At 45.0% G+C, this 18,459-nt stretch overlaps 1 protein-coding gene and 1 pseudogene across 3 annotated transcripts in view; both read right to left on the bottom strand.

The window, feature by feature from the left end:
• The window catches only part of LOC129397271 (uncharacterized), a 39,739-nt gene extending 29,324 nt beyond the window's left edge, over positions 1-10,415 (bottom strand). For 2 of the 3 annotated variants that reach the window (XR_008624517.2, XM_055108611.2), the window contains exons 1-2: positions 10,228-10,415; positions 7,273-9,173 (exon numbers count right to left, since the gene is read on the bottom strand). Coding sequence is in view for 1 of the 3 variants with exons in the window: in XM_055108611.2 (XP_054964586.1) it covers positions 7,712-8,674 (963 nt within the window). In the remaining 2 variants the exon portion in view is untranslated. Of the gene's footprint in view, positions 1-4,961; positions 6,596-7,272; positions 9,174-10,227 lie in introns of those variants that run through there. The other variant, XR_008624516.2, reaches the window with a different exon arrangement.
• Positions 10,416-14,199: 3,784 nt separating this feature from the next.
• LOC100968958 (olfactory receptor 7E24-like) lies at positions 14,200-18,143 on the bottom strand (annotated as a pseudogene).
• Between the last annotated feature and the right edge of the window lie 316 nt (positions 18,144-18,459).

Here is an 18,459-nt window from a genome sequence, read left to right as displayed (position 1 = left end):
TAAGCCCCCTACTGTCTCGTAGGAATTTAAAAACCATAGCCACCCTATCACAACCTGCTCTCTACCCAAGGTCTCCCATGACTGCGACACACACCAAAACCTTGTTTGTAACTGATGGATTTGAAGGTGGGAGATTCAAGTAGAATATGTGAGAAATAGCTTTAACATTTTACAACCAAATCAATAAAAGCTAAAAACACAGTTGCCTCTCCCTGTATTAACCAGTGCTGGGAACAGGCAAAAATATGAGAGTTGCTTGCTCCCGGAAACTAATAGCCCCAGAAGACAGGAGTATGAACCAACCAGCAGCTTGCCCATCGAGACATCCCTCAGGACCCTCGTCTCATGGAGCCACCACGCAAAGCTATTATATCATAAACTCTACCTCATTCCGACCAGTTCCCCACCTTGCAAGACCTGCCTGAAAATCCTCAACGCTGGTCCTGAAAACCCGAAAACATCTCTCTGTACTTTCCCGTGATGAGACATTATGAAGACTTTGTCAAGGTGATGTTCTCCCTTAGCTTTGTTTGATCAACAGGTTTTTCTGTGTTTCTTTGACGAGTTAAGAGTTGACGTTAAGCATGTATTTGACAAGACAGCCCTGGTAACATTGCGACCTTATCAGGGCAAGATATTAAAGCAGTATTATGGGTGTAAAACACACACGTTTGGATCCTTCCTGCTACAGCGATGTGTGCCCCAAAACCAGGGCAGGAGACTCAGACACTGGGGAGCTGAGGGGCACTGTTTCCCCATGACTGAACATGGTCATCACAATGACTCAGGAACCTTCAAGGGCTCAACTACCCTCACAGCCCCTGGAGTTCCTGCCTTCCACCCAAATTGCCATGAAGTGTGTCATGAGACCCTGCCACCCTGGCCATACAGACTGGACCAGAAATGGAGTTCTAACAAAGGCACCTCTAGATGTTATAAGCTAGGACAGTGGAGGCTTTTGAGATGGCAGGATATGAGACATCAGACCAATAGTCAGGGAATGCTAATTAACTCACCAAATCTTATTCTCTCTGGGGATGAGAGAGAAGCATAGGAAAAATTACAATGGGAACCAAGAGAAGTAATGAGAGAGGCAGCAGGAGAAATAATTGGAGAGTCGAGAGAGAATCTGAGTCATGAGAACAGAGTCACTAGATGAGGGAACGGCAGATGCTCAGTTCTGATGGGACCACAAAATATTGGAGTCAGAGAGCTACTGATGTATCCTGAACAGCTGCAGGTCCTGTTCCCATTCTCCATGAGGCCTATGGCTTTGCTGATGATTTGTTGTAATCATGATAAGATAATAAGTAACATAAGTTATTTTACAGCAATGTATTATTTATTTATTTATTTATTTTGAGACGTAGTTTTGCTTGTTGCCCACGTTGCAGTGCAATGGCACGATCTCAGCTCACCACAACCTCCGCCTCCTGGGTTCAAGCGATTCTCCTGCCTCAGCCTCCTGAGTAGCTGGGATTACAGGCCTGCACCACCATGCCCAGCTAATTTTGTATTTTTAGTAGAGGTGGGGTTTCTCCATGTTGGTCAGGCTGGTCTCAACCTCTGGACCTCGGGTGATCTGCCCACCTCGGCCTCCCAAAGTGCTGGGGTTACAGGTGTGAGTCACCGCACCTGGCCGTCGATGAATCATTTAACACAACAATATGCACAGATCTTAAATGTTCAGTTCTACGAATTTTGGAAATTATATACACCCATGTAACCACCAAAGAAAACAGGATAGAACATTTTCCTGATCCCAGAAAGTTCTCTCGTGCCTCTTTCCAATCAATCCTTCTTGTTACCAAAAGCACCAAAGGTTAACGTGGCCTTTCTTGTGCTTCATCTGCAATGTCCTTTTTGTGTCTAGTTTCTTTCACTCAACATAATGGTTTGGAGAGTCATCATGTTGCAAGTACCGGTAGTTGTTTTCTTATTATGACTAAGTAGTATTTCACTGTAGGAACATGCTGCTATTTGTTCATCTTTTCTCTGTTGAAGGGCATTTGGGTTGTTTCTACTTTGGGGCTACTAAAAATAAGGCTGCTACAAACATTCACGGACAAGTGTTCTTGAGGTTATAACTTTTAATTTTCTTGGATAAATACAAGGAGTGTAATTTCTGTTTATAGGCTTAATGTGTGTTTAAACTGATGGAAGTGCCAGGCCGGTTTTCAAAGCAATTGCACCTCTTTATACTCCTACCAGCCAGGTCTGAGAGTTCCAGTTGCTCTGCTTCATTGCTGATGTTTAGTGTTATCAGTCTTTCTTGATTTTAGTCATCCTATTGAGTGTGAAATGATGTCTCACTGTTGCTTTATATGCATTTCCTGGATGAATAATGATGTTGAGCACCTTTTCATATGCCTTTAACCATCTGTATATCCTCTTTTCTGAAGAGTCTGTCCAAGTTTTGTGCCCATGTTTTAAATGAGGTGGTGGTTTTTATTGTTGAGTTGTGACAATTCTTTATATATTGAGGATATGGATTCCCTCCAACTTTTTTTTTTTTTTTTGAGATAGGGTCTTGCCCTGTTCATTTAGGCTAGAGTGCAATGGTGTAATTATAGCTCACTGCAGCCTCAACCTCCTGTGCTCAAGTGATCCTCATGCCTCAGCCTCCCCAGTAGCTGGGACTACAGTCACAAGCCACTGTGTCTGGCTAGTTTTTTTTTTTCCAGTAGAGATGAGGTGAGGTCTTGCTATGTTGTCTGTCCTGGTCTTGAATTCCTGGGCTCAATCTTCCTGACTTGGTCTCCTAAAGTGCTGGGATTATGGGTATAAGCCACCACACCTGGCTTTTCTTTTTCAGATGAATATGCTGTAATTTTTTTTTCCAATCTGTGGTGTGCCTATTAATTTTTTTTGTTTTGTTTTGTTTTTTGTTTTTTCACTCTTGTTGCCCAAGTTGGAGTGCAATGGCACAATCTCAGCTCACTGCAACCTCCACCTCCCAGGTTCAAGTGACTCTCCTGCCTCAGCCTCCCGAGTAGCTGGGATTAGAGGTGCATGCCACCACACCCAGCTAATTTTTTGTATTTTTAATAGAAATGGGGTTTCACTGTGTTAGCCAGGTTGGTCTTGAATTCCTGACCTCCGGTGATCTGCCTCGGCCTCCCAAAGTGCCGTGATTACAGGCGTGAGCCACCGTGCCTGGCTCTTCATGGTGTTTTTTGTTGAAAGAACTAACATTGTTTTGAGTACCAGCCACTTAAAACATTAAGTGCTTTACCAGCATTATTTCATTTAATCTCACATAAAATTAAAAGTTGGATATTAATCTTCCCTTTTTACAGATAACAAAAGGCCAAAGGAAGTTAAATAATTTGCACCCAGCTCAGGGATGGGCACATCAACATTTGAATCAGTCAGTTGTTTTAGCCTGAGGTTATCTTTTTAAACCTCTCCGGAGGTGGAGAGAATGATATTACTCCCAATATCACAGGGGGTGTACACCACCCCTGTTTGATATTGTTGGTAATATTCTGTTTGTCAGAGGATGATGTTACCTCCAATATCGCAGAGTGTGTAAACACCCGCTGTGATATTGTTCCTAATGGCCTGTGAAAGAGAAAATATTACTCCCATTATCGCAGGGGGGTTCAGCCCTGATGATACTGTTTTCTAATATCCAGGGAAGGAGAGTATGATATTACTCCCAATATCGCAGGGGTTGTACACCTTTTGTGATATTGTGCCCAATATCCAGGGAAATAGAAGATGATATTACTCCCAATATCACAGAGGGTGGACACCCCCCTGGGATATTGTTCCTAATGTTCCAATGGGGAGAGGATGATATTACTCCTAATATCGAAGTAATTGTACAGCAACCCTGTGATGTTCTTCCTAATATCCAGAAATGAAAAGAATATTACTCCCAACAGCGTAAGAAATGTATACCTGCACTGTGATATTTTCCCCAATATCCAGGTGGGGAGAGGATCATATTACTTCCAATGTCGCAGGGTGTGTACACCCCCTCTGTGATCTTGTTGCTAACATCCAGGTTTGGGGAGGATGACATTACTCCCAATATCGCAGGGGGAGTACACCCCCTGTGACCTTGTTAGTCATTTCCTGGGTGGAGAGGATGATATTACTCCCAATATCGCAGGGGGTGTACACACCCTGTTAAAATCTTCCTAATACCCAGAGGGAGAGAGGATGATATTACTCCCAGTACCACAGGGGGTTTACACAGCCCTGTGATACTCTTCCTAATATCCACAGGGAGAGAGGATGATATTACTCCTAATATCGCAGGGGGTGTACACAACCCTGTGACATTGTTCCTAATATCCAGAGCGAAAGAGGATGATATGACTCTCAATTTCACAGGGTGTGTACACCCCTCCTGTCCTATTGTTCTGAACACCCTGGGAGGGAGAGGATAAGGTGACATTGAATATCGCAGGGAATGTACACCCTCCCCCTCTGATACCATTCCTAATATCCAGGGGAAGAGAGGAAAATTTTACTCCCAATATCGCAGAGGCAGTACACCCCACCTGTGATATTGTTCCCAATATGCAAGGGGGGAGAGGATGATACTACTCCCAATATCGCAGGGATGTTCACATCCCCAGTGACATTTTTTCCTAATATCTAAGGGAGAGACAATTATATGACAGCAAATGTCGCAGGGTCTGTACATCCCCTGATATTGTTCCTAATATCCAAGGGGGAAGAGGATGATATCAAATATCAAAGGGGGTGTATACCACCCCCCTGTGATATTGTTAATAATCACAAGGGGAGACGATGATATTACTCCAAATATTGCAGGGGTTGTTCACACCCCCTGTGATATTGTTTCTGATATCAAGGGGGGGAGAAAATCATATTACTTCCAATATTGCAGGTGGTGTATACCCCCCCTGAAATATGGCACCGAATATCCAAAGAGGGAGAAGATGGTATTAATACCAATATCGAAGTGTGTGTACACACCCCTTGTGATACGGTTTTTAATATCCAGGGGGCGGGAGGTTGATATTAGTCCCAACATCCCAGAGGGTGTGCACTACCCCTGTGATATTGTCCCTAACTCCCGGAGGGGAGAGGATGAGATCACTCCCAATATCTCAGAAGTTGTACTTCCCCCGTGATATTGTTCATCATATCCAGGGAGGCACAGGATGACATTCCATTGAATTTCGTGACAGGCGTACATGCACAGTGTGATATTGTTCCTAACATCCAAGAAAGGAGAGGATGATATTACTCCCAACAAAGCAGTGGGTATACATTACCCCTGTGTTATTGTCTCTAATATCCGGGGCCGGGGGACAGGGGGAGAGGATAACATTCCCTCAAATTTAACAGATGGTTTGACGCCCCTTGTGGTGTTGTTAATATCCAGCGGGGAAGACAATAATACTCTTTTTGATAGTCTGATTCATCCGCTCCACCTTTCCGGAACTCTGAGGCCGGGAGGCGGCATGCAGTTTCCGTGTGATCCCCAATACCTTTGCCGTCTTCTGTACCAAGGCAGCCAAAAACGCAGGCCCGTTATCTGAGCCAATCCGTAAGGCCAGTCGAAATCTCGGAATCAGATCTCGAAGAAACACAGGAGTTACTTCACGAGCTTTCTCAGTTCGTGTTGGATAGGCCTCCACCCACCCAGAGTAGGTATGTGCAAGAACTAGTAAATACTTGTTACCTCCACACTTTGTCATCTCTGTGAAGTCTACCTAGAGATCTTCAAAGGGGGCTGCTCCATAAGCTTGTATGCTGGGCGGAATGGCTGGACCTTGCCTCGCATTATGCTGTCGGCAGGTAACACACCGCTGTGTCACCGTTTTGGCGAGGGCTGACAAATGCGAGATGTAGAAATACTGGCCTAACAATTTTTCCAGTGACTCCTGACATTGATGGGTGGTTTCATGCACAGCCAGTACAACTGCAGCTCCTCGCAGCTGTGGCACAGCTACTCTCCCATCTGGTAACCGAATCCATCCTTCCTCCATCACTTGTCCTTCCCTCTACCTGGAGAAAGTCCTTTTCTTCTTTAGAAGAAGTAGGTCCAAGATCAGGTGCTTGAGGGAGCAGAGGAGCTGTGACTGATGCCTGGAAAGGGGCAGATGCTGCTTTTTGAGCCTCTGAGTCAGTGCGGGAATTCCCCAAACCCAGCAAGGTGGAAGCTCTCTGGTGTCCTCTGCAATGCATAACTGCCACCTTGTGGGGTTTCCATACTGCTTCTAATAATTGCAAGATTTCTTGTTGATATTTTCTGTCTTTTCCCCCAGAGTTCAATAGGCCCTTTTCTTTCTATCATGCTCCACGCACTTGAAGGGTTAAAAAGGCAAACTGAGAATCAGTGTAAATGTGACAGTCTCAGCCTCACTGAGTTCTAAGGCCCGAATGAAAGCAATGAGTTCAGCTTTCTGGGCTGAAGCGCCCTGGGGCAACCATCTGGCTTCAGGGTTACCACTGAATACCCTGTGCATCTCTCTCCTTGTGGGTTGAAGAAGCTGCTCCCATCCACGTATAGTTTCCAGTCTACTGATGCCCAAGGCTGGTCCTGGAGGTCAGGTCTGCTAGAGTCAATTGAGTCCAACACTTCTACACAATCATGCTCAACAGGGCTCTGTGATACCGGGACCAAGGTGGCGGGGTGTAGGGTGTTACAAACTTCAATGGTTATATGGGGATTTTCACAAAGCAAACTTTGGTACTTGGTAAGTCTAGTATTCGTTAGCCAATGATGTCCTTTAGTATTCATTAAAGTCACCACAGCATGGGAGGCCTTTATGTTCAGGTTTTGCCCAAGAGTCAGCTTATTTGCTTTTTGTACCAGTAGGGCAGTTGCTGCCAAGGCCTTCAAACAGGGGGGCCATCCTTTAGAAACCCCGTCTAGTTGTTTAGAGCGCTAGGCCACCGGCCTCAGCCAGGGCTGCACAGTTTGGGTTAAAAGTCCACCTGCCATCTTTTCTCTCTCTGACACATACAATGTAAAAGGCTTTGTCAGATTGGGTAGCCCCAGGGCTGAAGCTGCCAGAAGTTTTTCCTTTAACTAAGGAAAGGCTTGCTGTTGTTGGGGTCCCCATTCTAAAGATTCCCAGTCCCCACCCACTCTGTGACCTCTTACAAAGTCTTGGCTAATACTGCAAAGTTTGGGATCCACAGTCTACAAAACCCCACCGCTCCTAAGAATTCTCTCACCTGCCTTCTGCTCTTAGGCTCTGCTAGATTGCAAATGACCTGCTTTCTTTCTGATCCCAGGCTGTGTTCCCCCTGTTGGATAGTAAATCCCAAGTAACATACCTGCTGTCGGCAGATCTGAGCTTTTTTTCTTGGACAGCTTATACCCGCAGACCTCCAGGTGCTGGTGTAGGGCATCTGTTCCGTTGGCGCACCCGACTGCCATGGGGTGTCCCAGCAAAAGATCATCAACCTACTGGAGCAAAATGCAGCCTAGGTCTCTGGTGGGAAACTTCTGGAGGTCTCGAGCCAATGCCTCCCCGAAGATGGTGGGGGAGTTCTTGAACCCTTGGGGAAGCCCGGTCCAAGTGTGCTGAGTAGAGACACCTAACTCTGGATCTTCCCACTGAAAGGCAAACAGCTTCTGCCTCTCAGGGGCTAATCTGATAGGAAAGAAAGCGTCTTTCAGGTCCAAGGTGTCCTCAGCTGGCAGCAACCCCAACAATGTGGACTGGTTAGGTACTGTTGGATGTAAAGTCAATGTAGCTTGATTAAGCAAGCGCTAATCCTGTACCGGCCGGTAGTCCTTGGTCTGTGGCTTGGGAACAGGCAGGAGGGGAGTGTTCCATGGAGACTGACAAGGAACAATAATTCCAAAAGTTCTTAGGTGCTTGAGACGGACCTGGATACCTTGAAGAGCTTCTCTGGGGACTGGGTCCTGTTTTTGCCTAACCAGCTGGGCCCCAGGCTTAACTTCTATGAGTACAGGGGCTTGGTTGACTGCCAGTCCCAGAGGGTTGTCTTCTGCCCATACTCTTGGCCACAACTTACTCAGAGCTGGTCTTCTCTCTTGGCCCGGCTCAGTTAAGAAAAGTCTCCATTCCTTCTCTTGGGGGACCATAAGGGTCATAATGACTCCCGTTCCGGGTAACTTTAGTAGGAAAGAGCCATGCTCTGTCAAACAGATAGTGGCTCTCAGCTTGCTAAGCAAGTCCCTTCCCAACAAGGGCAAGGGACAGTCAGGCATGTACCAAAACTGATGAATGACTTTATGTCCTCCCACAGTACAAGTCCGAGGCAAGCAGGAAGCTTGCTTTGCTGAAACCCCTGTGGCTCCGATGATGTCAATAGTCTTTTTGGATAAGGGGGCGACCGGGGCGGTTACTAGCGAATGTTCAGCACCGCTATCTACAAGAAAGTCAATGTCTCTACCCCCAACTGTCATTCTGACCAGAGGCTCTTTGGGGACGCTTGAGCCCAATAACCCTTCTGCCAGGTTGAGTAGGGCCCCTTCTTCCTTGTCTGGGGCCTCCTGCTTGGAGTCACCTTGTTTTCTTTTGAGCTGAGGGCATTTGTTCTTCCACTGTCCTATTTCTTTCCAATAAGCACACTGGTTACGCTGCAAACTCTGACAGTCAAGCTGAGTTTCTTTCCCAGGGCCCCCCTTCCCTTGCCTCTTTGGGGGGGCCCCTCTGATTGCTGCAGCTAACAAACAGGTCAGCATTTCACCGGGCCTGACGTTCATTCTCTTTGCCGTTTTCCTTATGGCCTACTGCATCCCTGTTTACAAACACCTGGCTAGCTATTTCTAGTAATTGTGATGTATTCATCCCTGCAAGCCCAGCCTGTTTCTGCAGTTTTCTTCTCATGTCTTCTGCACTTTGGCAGACTAAAGTCATGTTAATCATGTGCTGATTTCAGGGCTATCGGGATCAAAGGGAGTATACATACCATAGGCCTCACACAGTCTCTCGTAGAATTGTGCTGGACTTTCTTCTTTTCCCTGAATGACCTCAGAGACCTTGCTAATGTTTGTAGCCTTCTGAGCTCCCCTCTTTAATCCTTCCAAGACAGCTTCCCTGTCTCCGTGTAGTCTTTGCATATCCTCTCTTTCATGTGGGTCCTACTGCCGGTTGGTTCCTGGTAACTGGGTCCTTCCATACTCTTGCGGGTTTTGATAATCAGCTGGTGCATGTTCCTCTAGCCACTTAGTTGCCGCTTGGAGCACGCTCTGCCTTTCATCTCTGTTAAAGAGGAACATAAGCAACTGGTGGCAATCAGCCCAGGTGGAGTTGTGGGTCTGGATAACAGTTTGGAGCAAGTCAATTAGAGCTTGTGGCTTTTCGGTATAGGATGGGGTATTGTTTTTCCAGTCAAGAAGGTCGGCAGAGGTGAAGGGCTGGTACCTAAAAACACGCCTCTCCACCACGTTACCATCCTCGTCTATCCCAGTATACCGCTGCTCTCTCAGGGGCATTTGTATCCCCGTTTTGAGTCATAAATGAGCTGCCAAGGGAGGGGTTTCTCCTGAATCTTCACCTCCTCTCTTGTCTACTCTGGGTAGCCTAGGGATATGCTTGTCTTGCAGAGGTGCAAGCACTGTGGGCTCAAGAGTGGGGAGCCTCTTTCCCTGGTAAGGGGGGGCACCACTGGGATCTCTGGTGCCATCTCCTGCAATGGATCTTCTGACATTGGGTCAAACAGAACTTCAGGAGTTGATTTCCCTGGGTGGGTGGAGAGGGATCCTTCCTTAGCTATCTGTCCCTTTGCTACTAGTATTGCTGCTAACTGCCCTCTTAGCCACTGTGGGGGGTCTAGCACCAGCTGTCACCAAGTGTCTATGTATGGGAACTGGTCTAGGTATCCTTTACCAGTTACCTTGTGCGACACCTTGGAAACAAGGGACCTGTCCAGGCTTCCTTCTGATGGCCAACCCACTTCTAATGTTGGGCAATCTATTTCCTACAAGATTCTAAGTTCCCCTGGTGGTCTAGTGCTTAGGATTTGGCACTCTCGCCACCGCTGCCCGCGTTCAATTCCCGGTCAGGGAACCAAGAAATGGAGCAGGACTAGCCACGGACAAAACCCCTCAGATAGCGGAATAAAGAAGGAAGAGGTTTTTTAATTTGGCTGGGAGCGTCGGCACACTTGCATCTTAAGAGTCAAGCTCCCTGAAGGAAGACAGAGTTCCTGGCCTGTTTAAGGGCTTACAACTCTAAGGGGTTCCACGTGAAAGGGTCGTGATGGATTGAGAGCACATGTGCTTAGAGTGGGGGAGGGGGTGGTTAATATTTTCACCTCAGGCGGGCTCCTCAGTGCCACCGGCTGGTCTTGCCACTGACTTCATTCCTGTTGTTTTTCAACTTTTACTTCCTCCTCCTCTTCAGAGACAGAAGACAGTAGAGAAATGGCTTCTCTCCTCAGGGCGACAGGATGATATTACTCCCAATATCGCAGGGGGTGTACACACCCCTGTGAAACTCTTCCTATTATCCAGAGGGAGAGAGGATGATATTACTCCCAGTACCCCAGGGGGTGTACACAGCCCTGTGATACTCTTCCTAATATCCACAGGGAGAGAGGATGATATTACTCCCAATATCGCAGGGGGTGTACACAACCCTGTGACATTGTTCCTAATATCCAGAGCGAAAGAGGATGATATGACTCTCAATATCGCAGAGGGTGTACACCACTCCCGTAATATTGTTCTTAATACCCTGGGAGGGAGAGTATAAGATTACATTGAATATCGCAGGGAATGTACACCCTCCCCCTCTGATACCCTTTCTAATATCCAGGGTAAGAGAGTATAATTGTACTCCCAATATCGCAGAGGCAGTACACCTCCCCTGTGATATTGTTCCTAATATCCAAGGGAGGAGAGGATGATACTTCTCCCAATAAAGCAGTGGGTGTACTTTATCCCTGTGTTATTGTCTCTAATATCCGGGGCAGGGGGGAGAGGATAAAATTCCCTGAAATTTGGCAGGTGGTTTGGCACTCCTTGTGGTATTGTTTTTAATATCCAGCGGGGAAGACAATAATATGACTCTCAATATCACAAGAAATGTACATCTTCCTGTGATATTGCTACTAATATCCAGGGGTAGAGAGAATGACGTTACTCCCTATATCGTCAAAGTGTCCACCCCCCTTTGATATTGTTCTTAATATATGGAAGGCAAGTATGATAAGACTCCCAATATGGAAGGGGGAATACACGCCCTTGTGATATTTTTCCCAGTATCGAACTGGGTGTACATCCCTTCTGTGATGCTGTTGCTAATATCCAGGTGGGGAGAGGACAGTATCAATCCCAATTATCCAGAAGATGTAGACCTCCCCTGTGATGTTGTCCCTAGTATCTAAAAGTGGAGAGGAAGATATATCTTCCAATTTCGCAGGGTTGTACACCACCCCTGTGATATTGTTTCTAATGTCCAGGGGTAGAGAAAATGACATGACTCACAATATGGCAGGGGGTGAACACCCCCTCCATGATACGGTCCCTAATATTCAGGGGGAGAAGAGTATGATACTACTCCCAATATCACAGGGGTTGTACTCCCAATATCCCAGGGGGTGTATAGTATCCCGACCTCGGATAGACTCCGCCACCATGCAGGTAGTAATATCATCCCCCTCTCCTTCACTGGATATTACGATACACATCGCAGGGGGGCAGGCGACCAGGGGGTCAGGCGACCCCCGCGATGCGGGGAGAAATATCACCCCCCCACCCCCGATATTACGAGCCACATCGCAGGGGGGTGGACATCAACAGTGACGCGGGGAGTAATATCTACCCCCCTTCCCCATGGATATTAGGAGCTACATCGCAGGGGCATGGGCACCCCCCGCTGATGCGCAGGTGTCCTCTCCCCGCCTGGATATTAGCAACAACATCACAAAAGGGATGTACACTCAGTTCGATATTTGGAGTAATCTCTTCGTCTACCCCTGGCTGTCAGGAACAACATCACAGGGGGGTGTATATTTTCTGCGATATTGTGAGGAATGTCGCAATATTACGTATCACAATTAATAATATCATTATTAATTGATACTAATAATTATCAATATTAAAAACTGATAATATAATTTTTAAAATCAATACCGATAATAATAATTAATATTAAATAGTTATACTAAAGATAACAATAAATGATTAATATTAATGATAAACAATGCCCGAAATTAATAACTGATACTGATCTTATTCATTAGAAAACAGTAATAGTAGCTCCTAATAATTAATACTAATATTAATAATCTGATAACTTTATTAGCAATTATTTCTTAATATCAATATTGGTTATTCATAGTCATGTTACTAATAAATGAGTAATAATTAATACTAATATTACGCCTAATATCTCAGTGGGTGTACACCCACGTGTGATATTGTTCCTAATGACCAGGGAGTGAGAGAGCATGATATTACGTTCAATATCGCAGTAGGTGTACACCCACTCCGTGATATTGATCCGAACATAACATCCAGGGGTGGAGTATGACGTTACTCCCAATATAGCAGTGGGTGTACATCCACTCGGTGATATTGCTCCTAATATTCACAGAAGAAGAGAATGCTTTACTCCCAGTATCGCAGGCAGTGTACACCCCTTCTGTGATATTGTTCCTAATATCTGGAGGGGGAGAGGGTGATATTACTCCCAATATCGCAGGCTGTGTACACCCACCCTGTGATATTGTTCCTAATAGCCAGGAAGGGAGAGGACGATATGACTCCCCATACAGCAGAAGGTGTACACCCATCCTGGGATATTATTCCTAATATCCATGGAGAGGAGAGGCTGATATGACTCCCAATATCGCAGGGGGTGTACATCCAGTCTGTGATATTGTTCTTAATATTCAAAGGCAGAGAGGTTATTACTCCCAATATCACGGAAATTGTACAAACCCGTGTGATATTGTTCTTAATATTCAAAGGCAGAGAGGTTATTACTCCCAATATCACGGAAATTGTACAAACCCGTATGATATTGTTGATACTATCCAGAGGAAGAGAAGATGATATTACTCCCCATATCGCAGGAGGTTTACACCCACTCTGTGATATTGTTCCTAATATGAAGGGCGGGAGAGGATAATATTCCTCTTAATACGGCCGGGTGTGTACATCGGCCTGTGATACTGTCCTTAATATTCCAAGGCGGAGAGGATGATCTTACTACCAATACCGCAGAAAGTGTACACCACGCCACTGATATTGTTCCCATGATCCATGAGACAAGAGGATATTACTTTCAACATCGCATGGGGTGGACACGCCCCCAGTGATATTTTTCCTAATTTCAACGTGGGAGAGGATGATACTACACCCAATGCCACTAGGGGTAGAAACACTCCTGTGATATTGTTCTTAATATCCAGAGGGAAGAGGATGCTATTACTGCAAATAGTGCAGAGGATGTACACCCGTCTGTGATATACTTGGTAATTTCCAGAGGTGGAGAAGATATTACTGAGAATAACGTGAACAGGCTACGTGACCACCCTGGATCGTAATATCCGGGGGGGAGGGGGGCGTGATATTACTCGACGCATCGCGGAGGGCGCCCGCCCCCCTGCGATGTGGATCGTCATAACCGGGTGGGAGAGGGGGGTGATATTACTCCCCGATTTGTCCTAGGATCTTTTCCCTACTGCCACCCTCGGTTCACACCCTGGGACATTATCTTCCATATTGTAGCAAGATGTGGCTGCTAAAGTCACAGAGGGTATACACCCTTCAATACTATTCCTAATTTTGTAGGAGAATGTTAAACCTGATGTCACAGGACTCTGTACACTGTGATGTTATTCCCAATATCCTAGCTTTACCTTAATAATAATGTCACATTGTGTGTTCACCTTGTGGTGTTATTCTTATTCTCCTAAGGGGAGGTTGCATTTATTGTCACATGGGGTATGTTCCGTTTGATATTATTCTTAATATCCTAGAGGGATGTCACTCCTTATGTCACAGGGTTTGTACACCTTGTCCAGTTACTCGTATTATCCTCATAAGATGTCACTCCTCATATCACAGAGGGTGTACACTCTGTGATCTTGTCGTCATATTCTAGGGAAATGTTACTTTTAATTTCACAGAGGGTGCACACCTTGTGAAATTATTCGTTATAATTTTGTGGGATGTCACCCCTAATGTCACACGGCGTGTACACACAGTGATGTTACGTGCAATATGCTATGGAAATGTTACTCGTAATTCACAGGTCCTGTACACCCTTTAATAATCTTCATAATCTTAAAGGTTGCTCATTGCAACCACCTCCGCTTCCCGAGTTCAAGTGCTTCTTGGGCCTCAGCCCTCCGAGTAGCTGAGACTACAGGCACGTGTCACCACGCCCGGCTAATTGTTTGTGTTTTCAGTAGAGACGGGGTTTCACCATGTTGGCCAGGCGGGTGTCGAACTCCTGGCCTCAGGTGATCCGTGCGACTCGGCCTCCCACAGTGCTGGGACTACAGGCCTGAGCCACCACACCTGGCCAAGATTTTGTTTTTTGTTCCTACATAGAAGTGAGGACATGAAATATTTGTCATTCTGTGCCTGGCTTCTTTCACTTAATATACAGACCTGCAATCTCATCCATTTTGTCTGCAGTGGAGAGGATTTTGTTTATTCCTTTTTTGGCTGAATAATACTTCATTGTGTGTGTATACCACAGTTTCTCAATGGAAACAAATTTCTAAAAAGCAAATATTTTTAACATGTCTCGGACGGTGAAACTTCAGGGATACGGTGCCCATTTTATTCTTTTCTATTTCCCATCTTATGTATATGCAAGTGTATAACAAAGCAACAATCAAAGTGTGTATAAATCTATAATTTCAACAAATGTAAAATGTAAATGCTAAGTGGTGGCTGGGCGAGGTCGCTCCCGCCTGTAATCCCAGAACATTGAGAGGCGGAAGCTGGCGGATCACCTGAGGTCGGGAGTTCAAGACCAGCCTGACCAATAGGGAGAACCACTGTCTGTACTAAAAATACCAAAAAAAAAAAAAAAAGAAAAAAGAAAAAAAGAAAAAAAAGAATCAGCCGGGCATGGTAGCGCATGCCTGTAATCCCAGCTACTTGGAAGGCTGAGACAGGAGAATCGCTTGAATACGGGAGGCAGAGATTGCAGTGAGCCGAAATCATGCCATTGCACTCCAGCCTGGGCAACAAGAGTGAAACTCTGCCTCAAAAAGAAAAAAAGAAAAAAGAAAAAGAAAAAAATAGAAAATGCTAAATGGTAAGAAACAACTGCATAATAAACATTGGTATGGTGTTGATGGACAATGCATTTGAAGATAATATTTGAAGAAATCATATTACAATTAACTTCTGTTCTTACTCATTGGAGCTTGATGCCTCTAAAAACTTCGTCACTGCAACCACCTCTGGTGCTTTAAAAAAAAAAAAAATCCACATACTCACACAGCTGCAAGGAAATCAGAACCTCAGGTATTGAGACCCAGGCCTCATCATTTGTAAGCTCCCCAGGTGATTTGACTCAAAGCCAAGATTGAGGACCGGTGACTTGGATCTCTACACATAACCTGCCTAAATTGATTCTCTAGAAGCAGTTTATAAAGAAATTCCACATGAACTCTGGAAGAGGATATGAATTTGATTTACAGTATGTCCTCACTTAACATCTTTGAAAGTCTCTTGGAAACTTCACCTTTAAGCAAAATTAGATATAGCGAAACCACTTATTCCTCACCTACAGTATAACTACACAACTTTGAAAACACCAATGGTGTTGCAGGACCTGCTGTACATTGTTTCCATAAAGTCAATTTTCAGGGAATTCCAAAATGAAGAGAGGACTTCACATATATAAAAAGATGGTTGTGATTCCACCTGGATGACAGGGTTATTGCTCAGAAACTAAAGGAGGCCGCCTAGGTATAGAGGATTCTGTCATGAGTTTCCTGCTAAACAGAGGATCCCAGAATACTCACCCATTCCAGTTAAAGGCATAACGAAGAAAGCAATGTTCACAAAGGAAATGCAGAAAGGAATAAAAGCCATCAAGCCACAGAAAGAATGTGACTAAGGGGCAGGATTTGCAGATGTAGGGATTTAATGTGGTTGCCCTTTCTCACCCACACAAGAAAAAGGATGGAACAGATCATGAGATTCCACTGTTCTTCTGCGCAGCCTCCGCAGGGCACTTTGAATGTCCCTGTTTCTCAGGCTGTAGATGAAAGGGTTCAGCATGGGGGTGACCACAGCGTACATCACTGACGCCGCCACACCATTCCTGGGGGGTGGTGACACAGCTGAAGTCAGGTACATGCCAATGCCTGTTCCATCAAATCAGCAAACAACTGCTAGGTGAGAGCCACAGGTGGCGAAGGCTTTATACTTCCCATCTGACGATGACATCCTTAGAATGGAGGGGACAATTTTATAGTAAGACAAAGGATCCCTGAAATGGGAAGAAAACCAAACATAGTACTATCGAAATATATAAATATGCTATTGATGACGGTGTCAGAACAGTCAAGGTTGAGAAGTTGAGATGGCTCACAGACAAAATTAGCGATTTCCACATTATTGAAGAAAGTGAATTGTAACACAATCTAACTGTGCAGCTAGGAATCCAACAGGCTAAGGAAAAAGGACACCAAAACTAAGAAGACACAGAGGTGAGGATTCACAATGACTGGGTAGTGCAGAGGGTGACAGATGGCTACAAAGCAGTCATAGGCCATCACAGTCAGGAGCATGTCTTCTATACATGCAAAAAGGACCAAGAAAGACATCCGTGTCAGGCAGCCCGCATGAGAGATGACTCTGCTATGCGACTGCATGTCCACGATCATCTTGGGAACCATGGGCGAGGTGAAACCGATGTCAGCCCAGCACAGGTTGGAGAGGAAGAAGTACATGGGGGTGTGGAGTTGGGAGTCAGAGCTGACAGCCAGGATGCTGAGCAGGTTCCTCAGCACCGTGACCAGATACATGGACATGGACAGGGACAGGGACAGCAAAGCGAGGACCGGCTGCAGTTCTGGATCCTCTGAGAGTCCCAGAAGGAGGAATTCTCAGACACCTGTGAGATTCCGTGGCTCCGTGTGTCTTGGACACCTTGAGAAGGAAAGAGGATTGGAAAAATAAAAGATAAAAACCAGCCCTTAATGCTGTGTGTATATTTTGGATGCAAGCAATTCACAAGGAACATTTTCACACTTGAGGACCATACGCCATCAGCAATATTTCTCAGTTGTGACAAACCCAAAAATCTCAGAGTTATTACATGATTTACTTTTTTGCTATTCAACTCCTTCTGTACATACTACTTTAGAGAAAATCCACTGAAGAATGTTGGAAGACCAAAACTTAATATATAACAAATCCGTGATCTCAGTAAAATACGGCCTACTCTTTTCAGAAAAAATAAAATGCAATGAAAATGTCCTTCTCTCTTTAAGAAAAAGATCTCAGTCTAATTGAAAGAAATTAAGAAGCAGTGAAATACGCTCTATTTTATTCTGACACCGTGCTACAAATTCCTTTGACATAGAATATGTAAAAGGACGACACAAGAGCTAGGACCCCATTATCTAAAAACGAAATCGAACCTTAGAGTTCTCAATCGGAACACCTTTTCACATGCCTGTTACTTTTCATATTTATTATCATCCTTAGGTTTTCTGACATCATTTCTTCATAGAAGTACATGCACACTCAAATATGGGAGTTGTGTTTCCAAATTAATTGAATATATAACTCTTGGCCGAGCGCCATGGCTCACACCTGTAATCCCAGCACTTTGGGCGGCCGAGGCCGATGGATCACCTGAGGTCAGGAGTTCCAGACCAGCCTGACCAACGTGGTGAAACCCCGTCTCTAGTGAAAATAAAAAAAAAAAATTAGCCGGGCGTGCTGGCGGGTAACCCTAGCTACTCAGGAGGCTGAAGCAGGAGAATCCCTTAGAACCTGGAAGGCAGAGATTGTACACCCTGTGATATTATTTTGGATATCCTGGGGAGATATTGCTCCTGACAGCAGAGTGAGCGTACACCATGTGATATTGTTTGTAATATCCTAGAAAGATGTTGCTCCTAATATCACAGTGGCTGCACACCCTGTGATATTAATTGTAATATCCTACAGAGATATCACTCCTAATAATACAGTGGGTGTACGACCTGTGATATTATTCATAATATATTATGGAGATACAACTCCGAATATCACAGTGAGTGTACACCCTGTTTGTACACCCTGTGATATTATTTGTAACAACTTAGAAAAATATTACAGCTAATATCAAAGTGGGTGTACACCCTGCGATGTTCTTTGTTATCTACTCGGTAGATATTACTCCTAATATCACAGTGAGTGTACACCATGTGTGTACACACTGTGAAATTATTCCTAATACCCTAGGAAGATATTACTCCTAATATCACAGTGGGTGTACACCCTGTGATAGTATTTGTAATCACCTATGGAAATACGATTCCTAATATTACAGTGGGTGTACACTCTGCGACGTT

Source organism: Pan paniscus, chromosome 13, assembly GCF_029289425.2.
Source record: "Pan paniscus chromosome 13, NHGRI_mPanPan1-v2.0_pri, whole genome shotgun sequence".
NCBI classification, from domain to species: Eukaryota; Metazoa; Chordata; class Mammalia; order Primates; family Hominidae; genus Pan; species Pan paniscus.
Note: the sequence above shows the minus strand (reverse complement) of the source record. Positions and strands in the feature narration are given on the sequence as shown.